General features: G+C 34.6%; 1 protein-coding gene across 1 annotated transcript in view; it reads left to right on the plus strand.

Moving 5' to 3' along the window:
- IQCM (IQ motif containing M) overlaps positions 1-13,502 on the plus strand; it is a 349,608-nt gene that overhangs the window by 50,659 nt on the left and 285,447 nt on the right. Inside the window, exon 4 of the mRNA XM_067734648.1 lies at positions 631-721. Coding sequence (XP_067590749.1) covers positions 631-721 — 91 coding nt within the window. The remainder of the gene's footprint in view (positions 1-630; positions 722-13,502) is intronic.

Raw genomic sequence — 13,502 nt, forward strand, 5'->3', positions numbered from 1 at the left:
CTTAATATTTTGTTGCAGTGTTTCAAACTGTGTTAGTCCCATTATTTGTACAAAATAGAAAGTAATAGGTATTTAAAAAATATTTATGTAGGTTTCTTTATAGACTCTAAGAACTAGATTTTTTAAATAGCAGAACCTTTGCCTTTTGTGGACTTCAGTCTTTCTATCAAATGGAGGAGATTTCTGGAGCACTCAGTGTTCCTATTTACATTAACTAATGATTGCTAAATTATTTTAAAATAGCAGGCTCTGCAATAAAACCTAAGCCTGCTGAAGATAAGGATGATAATAATGCTGATATGTATAAACGAGGCTTTTTGTACTCATTGGAATGTGCTGTATTCTTGCAGACATTTCTCTGGAAGCTATCTCCTTTCTGATATATGCAGTTCATTTACTCTACACTTTCAGTCCTAATTTTTAGTAATTGCAAAACATCTGAGGAGCATGGGGTGGAAAAAAACACTTAAATGTTTATTTTTACCATATCTTTGTGTTAGTAATTTTTTTGAAAAATATCATACCTATTATTAAAAAAATCTGTGATTTGCAGTTTAATTCAAAGAATGCACTTAGAACTTGAAAACTAATAGTATACAATTAAAGCTTTTCTTTTCTTTCGAATTCCAGAACAAGTTAACCTGGGTAAAATAGTGACTAATATTGATTCAGTGAGTAAAAAAATGGAGAAAGAGAAGCAACAGCACCATGCGAAGACCAGGTAATGTGTAATTGGTTAACTTATAGAAAACATACACTATTCTACTTTGCCAGTATTTGTTGACCAATTGTCATGGTTTGTCAAGTCTGTTAACACCCCATGCATGAGGCTAATTTGTCCTTCTGCTTGAGTACCTCAAAGCATATTAATTATCAAAATTTTAGTTTTTAGTTCAATTAACTTTTGAACTGGAAGATGTCTGAATAGTTAAGCAAACCATCTGGGTTTTACAGTGCATAAGCTCAAATCCAATTTGTGGCTTTCTTGAGAAAAATGCCATATTTTATGATAATATTACATAAGTTTGGTATTTTAATAATTCATCTGCAGCTATTATGGAGCAGAGTTGTTATAATTTTTCTTTTTTAATATAATAATTTAAAGTTAGTCTTTTTCTAACAGAAGGTGAGGATGATCCTACTGAGCATAGTTTGAAGGCAGGAATTTTGAGCATTGCTTCTGCTTTCCAAAGGTGTCTGGAGATGGGTCAGTTACTTTTCTGAGTTATTCCACTAAATAACAGCATCATCTTTGGGGTAATGTTACAATTGTGTACATAATTTTTGGCCCTAAAGCTACAGATAGAACCTCTAAAGGCCCTTCAGCACATTTTGTAGGAACATTTATACTTCTAGAATGTAAATACTGCTCTGTTAAAATGTATTTTTCAGTGGCTTGTTTTGTATTAATTCATTATATAACATGGTCAGAAATGTGGGGTAATTGGCACAGCTATAAATAATAGAAATTAGAAAAAATGTTGCTGTGACTGTAAAGAATGTCCTGGATCTTCCAACATTTATCCTGCAAACTGTGCTTAGCACTACAAGTTTTATGCTCAGAAGTAACCACTTTCTTGGCTTAAAGTGTAATACGATACTGGAATTTGGAAGAGTGGAGTATATGTACAGCTTTAATACTGAGGGTTTGGTTTTATCCATGGTAAGAGAAGATATTAGGAAGGAAAATAAATGATTGTATTGGAAATATACTAGTTAAAAAAAATATTCTTTTGCCTTCACTTAAGTTAACCTGAGAGCCAGGTTGGTCTAGCAGAGTGTTACCTGCTAAAAGAGTAGTTAATATAGCAATTTAACCAAACAGTTTAGAATTTCAGCTAAACTTTAAAACTAGAAAAGCTAACTGAACTAATGTTGAAAAACTACCATTTTCAGTATATTTAGATGGGGCTGTAATCCAAGGAAGAATAGTGATAATTTAGGGAAAATTAGAGCACTCATTAATAAACCTGATCAGGTTTAACATCTTTCAGTATGTCTTTCTCAAGAGAGTTGAGTATTTCCCAAAGAATTGTTTCTTCAGCAACTGGTGAAAGATAAAGATCTCTTGACATCCTAACAATCCATGTTTAATGAAAACAAAACCTGCTTAATGAGGAAGATAACACCCTTTGAAACTAAGAGCAAGTACTTCAATGACAGCCTGGGGTACATAGAGACTGAACTTCAATCCACTAAGGCTGCCTTGTCTTTTTTTTTTTTTTTTTTTTTATGCGGTATGCGGATCTCTCACTGTTGTGGCCTCTCCCGTTGCGGAGCACAGGCTCCGGACGCGCAGGCTCAGTGGCCATGGCTCACGGGCCCAGCCGCTCGCGGCATGTGGGATCGTCCCGGACCGGGGCACGAACCCACGCCCCTTGCATTGGCAGGCGAACTCTCAACCACTGCGCCACCAGGGAAGCCCTGCTTTGTCTTTATTTATAGCTAACTTATGGCGGTAACTTGTTTCCTGCCACAGCAGTTGGCTTCTTTTCATAAATGTTAGAAGTGACTTAGCCATGAGGGTATAAGCAACAGAAAGGAAAATGGAATCAGTCAGGAAATCAGGTAGGGGGTTGTTAACAATGCAGGGAAGGCTTTCGGACTAATTAGCATGAACTGCCCAACTCTTTGTGAGACCTTGGAAAGGTTTCTGTTCAAGACAAATAGAACCCAAAGAGAGGAGTTGTACAGAAATGACTTTTAATTTCCTAGAAGATGCTGTGGAAAACACTAATTTTTAAGGTGACACATAATATTTTTAGGTAGACCATAAAAATATTGACCCAACAAAAGAAATTTCCTTGGAAAATACATGAAGAAATATGATGGAATCTTATAAATGTATGTTTTTTTTTCCTTTTCCCAAATTTCTCTATGTTTGACTTGCAAAGGAAAACAAAATTGAATACTTCTGCAGTTTCAAGTTTAAGCTTAAGGAACTGAAGTTCTTCAATACACCTTTGAATTCTAACTTCAAAGATTAATTGTCATACATTAAATACTCTTTTTATTTCAATAATGATAAATGTGAGTGCATTCTAAATATTAATTTTCCATCAAGGAAATTTATTTATTATGCATTTATTTATTAGAGCTAATTTTTTAGTTAATAATATTTGGTACATTTGAAGGTATGACAACTGCATTTCTGTAAACGCATTCTGTATTTCAGGCAAGTGAAATACTTCCCGTAGTTTTGTGATCAGTGGGAGTTTCTTATGTGTTACATAACAATTTGTATTTAGGTTATTCTGATCAATTTAATAGCAGAATGAGGGTATTATAAAATAATGATAGAATTCCTCATGGCATTTGGTACATTTGTGTTGAAACAACTCTGGTATTTCACCTTAGTGTTTGCACAATATTTTGCTTAAGTGAACGAATTGTGGTCTACTTCTGTTAGAATCTTTCATTAATAGGGAATCATTGAAAAATGCAATTAATAGTTCTAATTTGGAGATTTAACTAATAGTTAACCAGGGACTAGTTATAAGGAAGCAAAGCAAACTACAACTATGTATGTTGATCCCATTCTTGATCATATAAATAAAATTCTAGAATTTCAAATGGAGTTTTGCAAAGCTGCCTGCATACTCAAACCTCTCGTATTTTCCCTTGACAATGTGATTTTGTCATATAAGGGGTACCTCAGTTCTTTGGCCAACTGCATAAACGTGACCACATGAGTGACAGACTAATGGATCCTATAAGTCACTCATTTATTTACTATTTATTGAACACCTACTATATGCCAGATATGAAACTCAAAAGCGGACAGTCACAGACTTTCTTCATAGACCCTAGTTTTTTGATGGGTAGAATGTTTTAAAATCCTAAAAATTTATGTAACATTTCTTTAATATTTGAACTAGCAATTGCATTTCTATACCAAAATAATGACGTGTATCTTTGTGCATTTACAAAGAAATATATTCACTATATGTTATCACGTATAAAAAATAAGCTAAAAAGTTCATGTACATTTATGTACACCTAAACATAGAGAAGGTGTGGGGTATATTACACATGTTAATCATGACAAATGGAGTGAGTATAAAGTAGTAATAAGGCGCTTACTTAGTTCCTTAAATCCCACTGCCTGGATTCAAATCCTGGCTCTACCCATTTGTAGCTGGAGTAATCTGAACTATATACTATTTAACCCCTAAATCTCTTAGTCTCTTCCTTTATAAAATGAGTATAATAATAGTAAATATTCAGAGGCTTGTTGTGAGTATTAAATGTGGTAAGACACATAAAGGGCTTAGAATAGTGCTCAGCTCATAGGAAGCATTTAAGGCTTTGCAATTATTATTCATGTACTAGGGTAGTGAACTAGGGGTAATTTTTATTTTCTTACTTTTGCTTATTTACATTTTCTAAAGTTGCTACATGGTGCCCGTTTTTTGATTCAGCTGACTTGGTTGAAGCTCTCCAAGTCATGATAGGAAAACATATTACTTAAAATCTCTTGCAAAACAGAAGAAATAGATATGATGCATGTTCATTTTTCTGATTTTTATTAGAATTTTTCTTTCAGAAAGCAAATGTTCCTATGTTATCCCTGCTTAGATCCAGCAAAATTTGGTATTATTTTGTCTTCATTCAATAATAAATATTTATAGAGGGCCTACCATGTGCCCCTTACTCTGCAGTGAGGGTCCTGATGATACAATAGTCATAGTCTCTGTCAATAGGAGATGAGGTTTTCTCTCCATGATTAGCATCTAATCCTGTAACATTAGTCTAGAAAGTTTGATTACTAGTAAATCACTCAAAGCTCTACCTTCATGTTTTGGAAACAGAATGGTGGACTCATTTTGTGCCTTCCCCATCATCAACCTTGGCTTGCACTCACAACCCATGACCTCCTCTTCCATGGGGCTTTTGAAAGAAAATGGTGAGTCATACTGCTTAAGTGTGGTAGCAACACAGTGACTTTCATTATTTTGTATTCATTTAAAATGCAAAGTCAAACAGCTGGTATTGAACAGTCATTTCCTTTATATTTCATTTCAAATAATGTGTCACAAGATAGAGATTTCGGAAACAACCACTAATAACTAATTTTTTAGCTCCTTTATTTGAACTTTAGAGATTGAATTTTTTTTAATGTGTGTAAATATTGAAGGTTTTAGGAAATTATAAGGATAAATTCTTATAATTTTAAATGTGTCTCTATAGTTGAGTTTTTGTTGTTTTAAAAAAATATGTATTTCTTCAAAAGAAAATATAGATGACCCTCTTATGTCCCTTAAGTGTGATTGAGCAACTCTGGAACTTGGTGAGCTATGTGATGACCTTGGGGGCTGTTGATTCAAAAACTATTTCGTAGTTTTCCCTCTTTTTAACTTGTTAGTCATGTTCTTGAGCTTCAGGCTGTCATTAAGAGAAAACTCTTCTTGTAGGGTGGGACTTTGATTGATTTTGGAATGCATTTTTGAAAATTTGCAGAATAAACTCCTTCTTGGTTTCTCAAGGCACTCTTGTTTAAAATTTCCTTTATCCATCTACAATTTTACCAGCCTTTATTTGTTTGGATTATTACAGAAGGAATTTAAACATCAACTGGAGGCTCATCAAACACATTTTTATTAATCGAACCAATATTCATCCAAACTATTACTGTTTGTGAATATAATGTCAGAATCTTGAACACATACAATAGGTCTATTTAAAATATTTACTTCTTGTATTTGTCCATAGCTTAAGTTCTTTTAAGGCTTGATCAGATAATTTGAAGCCCCAGGGTAGTAGAATAATGTGTGGGTCTCAGTTGAGTCTAGCATTAAGTATGTATGTGAAGAGGTAAGTGCTATCAAAAATTCCTCATATGGTACAGGGTCTGGTGGTGAAATAGTTTTAATAGATAACAGTCTTAAAATCTGATAACCCTAGGGACTTCCCTGGTGGTCCAGTGGTAAAGAATCTGCCTTCCAATGCAGGGGACACGAGTTTGGTCCCTGGTTGGGGAACTAAGATCCCACATGCTGCAGGGCGACTAAGCCCGTGCGCCACAACTACTGAGTTCTTGTGCCTCAACTAGAGAGCCTGCGTGCTGCAAACTACAGAACCCACATGCTCTGGAGCCTGTGTGCCACAACTAGAGAGAGAAAACCACACATTGCAACTAGAGAGAAGCCCGCCCGCTGCAACGAAGAGCCCACATGCCTCAACGAAATTTCTGCGTGCCACAACTAAGACCCGATGTAGCAAAATAAATAAATAAGATAAACAAATAAAATATTTAAAAAAAAACCAACCCGATGACCCTGAAAACTGATGTTTACAGCCCTTAACTACGACGTAGTCAAAATTCTACTAATTGTGTGACATTTAGAGTTTATTCAGGATCATCCTAAGGGTTGATAAAAGCCTCTATTTTCAAATACCATCCACCTCAGGTAAATCACATGTGTCTTTCCCTTGTGGAGGAGCCTATTAGCCCATTGAAGTGTTTGGTAATTCTCATGGCTTTAGTTTGAAAGTAGATATGTGAGTCTTCTTTCTCTGTATATGTGGAGCTTACTATACAGGAGCTTGACCACTGTTCATTTAGTGCTAAAGATAAGATAGAAGACCTTTCTTCTAAAATATTTGTTGAGAGAATCCCAGTTACTAGCTATAGATTATTGTGAAATTGTGAGTGTAAGGCTGGCACCTACATGATATGTTTTGAGATTTGCTAAAGGTTCTAGCTGTGCAAAAATGTTCTGCTGAAATATCTGAAATATTTACTAATAGAACTATAGCTTCATGAAAGCTAAAGAATTCATATACTTATCACAGTGACTGCCACATATTGGGCATTAATAAACATTTGTTAAATGAATGTATGAATGAATGAAGATAAATTAATAGGAGAAGCCACTCAAATGGAATATACTTCTGTATGTATCTATGTGTCTGTTTCTATACAGTAAGCTAAAACTTGATAACTGATAAAAGAAAAAAGAATTTGGGAAAATAAAATACAATAATAACAGCAGTGAATATAAACATGCAAAAGAATAACACTGGATACTATCTTTTTATAGTTCTTATTTATGCTGATTTTATGTAGACTGCTCAGATACCATAAAAATAAGTAAAATGTTATGCAGTGTACTTTACATGATTTAAAACCAAATTGTTGGGCAGATTATTAGTTTTATGATGTAAGTCTCTCAATACTCATAAACCTCATGGGAAATTTAAAGTTAAACAGGCTAAAAGTATAAAAAATGGCAGTAAAAATCATTATTTCCAAATGCTACAGGGTAGCTATTCTTTTTTCCTTAAAATGAAAGGTATTTTTAATCAAGTAAGAATGGGAATTTCATCACTGCTTTGTTGTATGTGAGGTTTTTGTTTTATTTTGTTTGGTTTTAAGCTAAATTGCTCTTTTATAATTGCAACATTTTTAAAAATAAGGGCAGAAATATCTGAGGACCTGTGGCCAGAAACTTATTTTATGTAAGCTACTAGTAAAATGTGAAAAATGTTGATTTTCTTTTTGAATAACCTAGGTGTGGTCCTGGCTTTGTGTCTTGGGTGAAGAAATAATGAATATATTTTTTATGCTTGCTAATTTTTTAGTTCATTTTAAGACTAGAGTCTAAAAATTTGTACAACAAAGCCTTTTATCCACATATTATTGTAACTCTGTTTAGTAAGTTACAGCTTCACTGAATGTCTGAAACAGCCACTGAGGTCTGTTTAACAACAGAATGTTGCTTAAATTGTGAGAGAATATAGATCTTGTGGTTTTCTCTGGGGTGTATGGTAATTTACTGGGCTCTTAAAGTTGCCCAGTTTTTTTTTAGGATAAATAAATTATTCTTATTAAAGGAAAAAGGAGAGGAAATTAGAACATAGGAATTAAGACAAAGTCATGATTTCTATCCTTTTGATATATAGTATATAATAATAATATATTTATAGTATTATATATGTAAATGTATGTACCTAATACTGCTTGAAGCCTTGCCTTTTAAAGCAGTATAGCACAGTGATTAAGAGTGAAGGCACTGGAGTTATTGTAGTTACTCTAATGAGGTTAGAATTCTGACCCTGCCAGTTTCTAGCTGGGAAACCTCATTCAAGTTAATCACTCTGTGACTCAGTCTCCTCATTGGTTAAATTGGGAATAATAACAATACCTACCTAAAGTTTTTTTGATAATGCTTGTGAAGTATATATCATACATCCTAGTACTTAATAAATTGAGCTGTAATTCTTAGCTACAGTTCCCTTGATATACATAGTAAAGCATGATACACTTGAAAAGGCTTTGACCCTGTCCTGAAGGACGTATTACTAGAAGCACAAGACACACCTCATTACGACTTTGCCTTACACTATCAAAGCACTGAACTCAGGAAGTGAGGTTTATGGTTATTGTATAAACACAATCATGGCAGCCTTTCCTGGATTCAACTATTTTTGCCATTGTCATTGTTCACATCCTATTCTAGACCTTGACTCTGCCTGTTTGCCCTCCTATTTCAGTGAATTTGGAAGGTCATTCTTAAAATGATATTCCTCAAGCACACCTTTCACTGGTGATTTTTCTCCCCATCTTTATGATTCTAATGGAATAGGCCCATGGTAGAAACTCTTTAACAGACTTTATCAAAGAGAGTTCTAGGAAGGTGGCCATGTGTCAAAGAAGCCCACGTTGCTCTCCATAAGAACCAGTTCTCTGTGTGGCCTGGTGCAGATCCTTTCAGTTCTCTGTCATCCTCAAGGAAAGAATGAAACTGCCCTCAATGAAAGGGATGAAAGGTTAGAAAATGTCCTTTTCCTGTATGGCTGCTTCTCAGATATTAAAACCTCTCTACATAATCATTGGCAGGAGAGAAGAGGACCAATCCCCCCAGACTCTGCTCTTGGCAAGATTTCTTACCTCTCCCTACTTGCTAGGTTCACAGCCTTGAGACCCTCAGGATGAATCTTATTAAATATGTCCTTTAACTCTGTCTATATTAGTCTCCACAAGACACCAAGGACTTCCAGGTCAACTCTTATCATCAAAACCCCACTATCTATATAATTCTGTATGTCTTTCTTCTCTGAGTTTATCCCTCACCCTTCCCACCTCTGAAACCTGTTTACTGTTATCCTTGAACTGCTAGCCAGTAGCCAGCAAAAATCCTGAATCCTTAACCTCTTCTAAGTGTTCCTTTCACCTTCTTGGTCTAGTTGAAATCTGTGCTCTGTCCCCAACCCTCAGGACATTTATTTCTCTGCTGCTCTCTTAAGAGGTGATGGTCTTCTCTCTCTCTCATGCTTCATGTCTCTGGGACTGGAGATGGTGAGGTGATCTCCTTATTCCTCATGATGTTTCTAGGCCATTCTCCCTCCCTCTTCACTAAATCTGCCAGCTTTGAATATCATGTCATCAAATGATATCCTTCATTACCTCTCCTTCCTACTGTAATCTATTGATTTGTATCCATTCTCTCATATCCTAAAGAATTTAGCCCTTGGATCCTTGTAACTTTTACTAGCTCTAGTCTTGTAATAACTCTTTGTGATTTTGGTATCCAAATAAATGAGCTCTGTAACTCATTGGCTTCTTGATTCCTTGAGTTCTTCTCCTCCAATGAGTTTGGTGCCTTTCATACTATATACACATATGTATGTGTATATATATATATATATACACACACACACACACACACACATATACACACATATACATATATATATGTGTGTGTGTGTGTGTGTGTGTATATATATATATATATATATATATATTCTCTGAAAGTTATGACCTAGAGACCTTTGAAATAGTTCCAAAATCTCATTTTGAAGAGCACTACCAGTCAACCAGACTACCTTCTAAACTCCAACATTTTTTTTAACTCCCACTGGGTGTCTGGGGGCCCCCAATGTTCATAGGCCTGGAGATTAATTTTTGAATTTTTTCTCGAGCTATACTCATTCTCTTGGTAATTTTATCTAATCCATAGCTTTAACTACCATTTATATGCAGATGACTCAAATTTATATCTCCAGCCTGGTCATTCTCCTCAATTCCAGCTCACATTCAAATGCTTAATCAACATTTCTGCCTGGGTTTTTATTACGCATTTCGAACTTAACATGTCTGACTCAGGAACTTTGTATATGTTGTTTTCTGCCTGGAAAGCTCTTTACCTTAGACGTCACAGCATCACTCCATTACAAATTCTGGGCTTTGTTCAGATGCCTTCAGATCAGTGAAGCCATCCCTGACCAGCCTATTATAGTAGCAACTATACCCCCCACCCAGCCCCATTTACCAATCCTGCTTTATTTTGATCTCTAACATTTAAGTCCTCAGGACATATTGCCTACTTACTTATCTGGTTTTGTCTACTCCTGCTATAGTGTAATCTCCATGAATGCAGATAGTTTTGACTGATTAATTCATTAATAAATCCCTTGGACCCAGAATCATTCCTGGAACATAGGAAGTGCTCACTATATTTTGTTGGATGAATGAAGATAACTGCTATTTTATTTTCTAAAAGAGTGGTAAAAATTTTCATGTTTATTTTTTCTATTCAATGAGGAAAGTTATCTAATTTATCAGAATAAATATTTTCACCAATGGAGCTCAAATATGTTTTTGTCATTTTGAATAAAAAACTTACAGCTAGAAAAAATACAGCTCTGTGTGTGTGTGTGTGTGTGTGTGTGTGTGTGTGCACGTGTGCACGCATGTTTCTGAGCATATCGTGAACAACCATGTAAGGAGAGACTTCTGGGTACAGGACACCTAAAATTTCTAGTTAAATATTAAAAAAATAACTTTAGTAACCTGGCTGAACTGCCAGGAAAGGACAAAAATAATAAAAGCAGAAAATATAAGAAAGCCTGATTCCATAGGGGTTTAATGTTCCTTAGAGTGATTTGTTTTTTAGGGCTTATACTTATTCCTGGTGGCCTAGAACTTTCCTAGTTTAAAAAAAAAAAAAAACTGGCATCACTTTTCTCTGTTTTCCTGTCTGTCTATCTATCTATCTACGTATCTATCAGCATTTATTGTACATGCATGTATTTGTTGTCTGGCCTCAGGTATCTAGAATTAGATTAATAGAAATTACTGTTTCATGATGCATTATCATCACTTGTCCATGAATTGCCCTCTTTAATTTATTTTTTGTATTATTTAGTATTATCATGAACACAAATAAAATCATCCCTCAGCCCCAAAACTATAATATTGACAGAAACTATCATCTACCGTGCCTCTTGCAAATTCTATCCCTTTGCTTCCACCCCAGATTTGGAGGAATTCTGTTACATTCTTGGTACTAATCCTTTGTTAATTATATTGTGGCTAGTCTTTTCACTTTATTTAAGGTGTCTTTGATAAACAAATAATATTGATTCAAATACAGTAAAATTTAGCAAAAATCTTATCCTCTCCGGGATAATAAAAGGGCTATGAAGCACTTTAGATTTGCTCTTCCTCCGTTTTGAATTTCTTACTATCATTTTCCATTATTTCAATTTTCTCTTTTTTAAAACTTTAACCCCACAAGCCATGCCATAATTATTATTAATTATTAAAGATAATGTTTATTTAGATATACCTGCCTCCAGGTAGATTAAGAATTGAGAAAAACAAATTTTTAGAATGAAATACAGATGGATATGAAATATCCTTCCTTTTATTTAGGCCTTCTTAGAACTGTCTCAATAATATTTTATAATATTCTGCATTTTTAAAAAAGATTTATTTCTATGCATTTGATGTTTTTGATGCTATTTTAAATGGTGTCTAAAATTTTATTTTATCCCTACCCCCTTTTCTGGAATATAGAAATCCAGTTGATCTTTTTTGCATGGACCTTATATCTTTATGGCTTTTATAAATTAACTTACTACTTCTAGTAGTTTATCTGGTGTATATATTGCTCATTTTAGACTTTCTATATACACAATCATGTTGTCCATGAATGATGATAGTTTTTGTTCTTTCCTTCCTATTCTAGAGCTTTTATTTATTTTTTCTTACCTTATTGTGGTAGTGAACACTTCCTACACTATGTAAAATAGAAGTGGTGAGAAGGTTTCTTGTCTCATTTCCTATCTCAGAAGGAGTTATTATATATGTTAGCATTAAGTATAATGTATTGTGTTTATTATAGACTCTCCTTCTTATACTAAAAAGTTCCTAGGTTGCTAAGAGTTTATCATGAATCGATGTTGTACTTTATCAAATGATTTTCTCTTTATCTCTTAAGATGATTGTATGATTTCCCTCATTTGTTCTTTTTTTTTAAATAAATTTATTTTATTTATTTATTTTTGGCTGCATTGGATCTTCGTTGCTGTGCGCAGGCTTTCTCTAGTTGCGGTGAGCGGGGGCTACTCTTTGTTGCGGTGTGTAGGCTTCTCATTGTGGTGGCTTCTCTTGTTGCAGAGCACAGGCTCTAGGCCCGCGGGCTTCAGCAGTTGTGGTACACGGGCTCAGTAGTTGTGGCTCACGGGCTCTAGAGTGCAGGCTCAGTAGTGGCGCACGGGCTTAGCTGCTCTGCAGCATGTGGGATCTTACCGGACCAGGGCTCGAACCTGTGTCTGCTGCACTGGCAGGAGAATTCTTAACCACTGCACCACCAGGGAAACCCCTCATTTGTTCTTTTAATGTAGTGAATTATACTCATTGGTTTTCAGATGTTAAACTAATCTTCAACCCTGGAATAAACCTAATATGAATTCAATTTGCTAATATTCTTTTGAGGGTTTTTTCTTTTTACTGAAGAGAGAAATGACCTGCAATTTTGCTTGTTTTCATCTTCTTTCATTTTTAGTAAGTTATGTTTATAATGATATTCTAAATTGTCAAAAGTATTGCCATAAAATTGTCCACAGTAACGTTTGTACTGATGTCTTCTTTTTAATTTTTGATATTAATTATTTAGGCGCTCTCTCTCTCTCTCTTCCCCCACCTCCCTCTCCTCCTCCCTCCCCCTCTTCCTTCCTCCTGTTTCTCTTTGGTCAGTTTTGCTAAAGTCAGTTAACTTTATTGTTTTCTTTTTTATTTAAACCAAATTTTTAGCTTTGTCAAATTTCTCTATAGTACACTGCTGTCTATTTCATGAATTTCTATTAATTGCTATATTTTCCTGATCTTCATGCTGTGGTCAGCTCTGACTGAGCACCTTGAGACCCTAATATTTGTTATTTGGTTTTACTTCAGCATTTACTCATAACAATGAACACTTTCTAAATTCTGTTATATATGGTATTGTTATCTAATAAGTGTGATGCAGTCTTCTCTCAGTAAAATGGATGAGTTTTTTGAGGACATCAGTCCTTCTTTAAAAATAGCCGATAGAAAGTGGAAGACACATGAGATCTCAAAAAATGTTTTATAAATAGTCCTCGTTCCCCTGTGAAGATCGCTTAAAATGAAACCCTCACAATTAGACTCATATTAAGATCAATAGCAAATTTTTAGTTTTCATTTCTTTTTGTTATAAAAATACATATAATCATACTAAAGAACATTTGGAGAA

Source organism: Pseudorca crassidens, chromosome 4 (assembly GCF_039906515.1).
Source record: "Pseudorca crassidens isolate mPseCra1 chromosome 4, mPseCra1.hap1, whole genome shotgun sequence".
NCBI lineage: Eukaryota > Metazoa > Chordata > Mammalia > Artiodactyla > Delphinidae > Pseudorca > Pseudorca crassidens.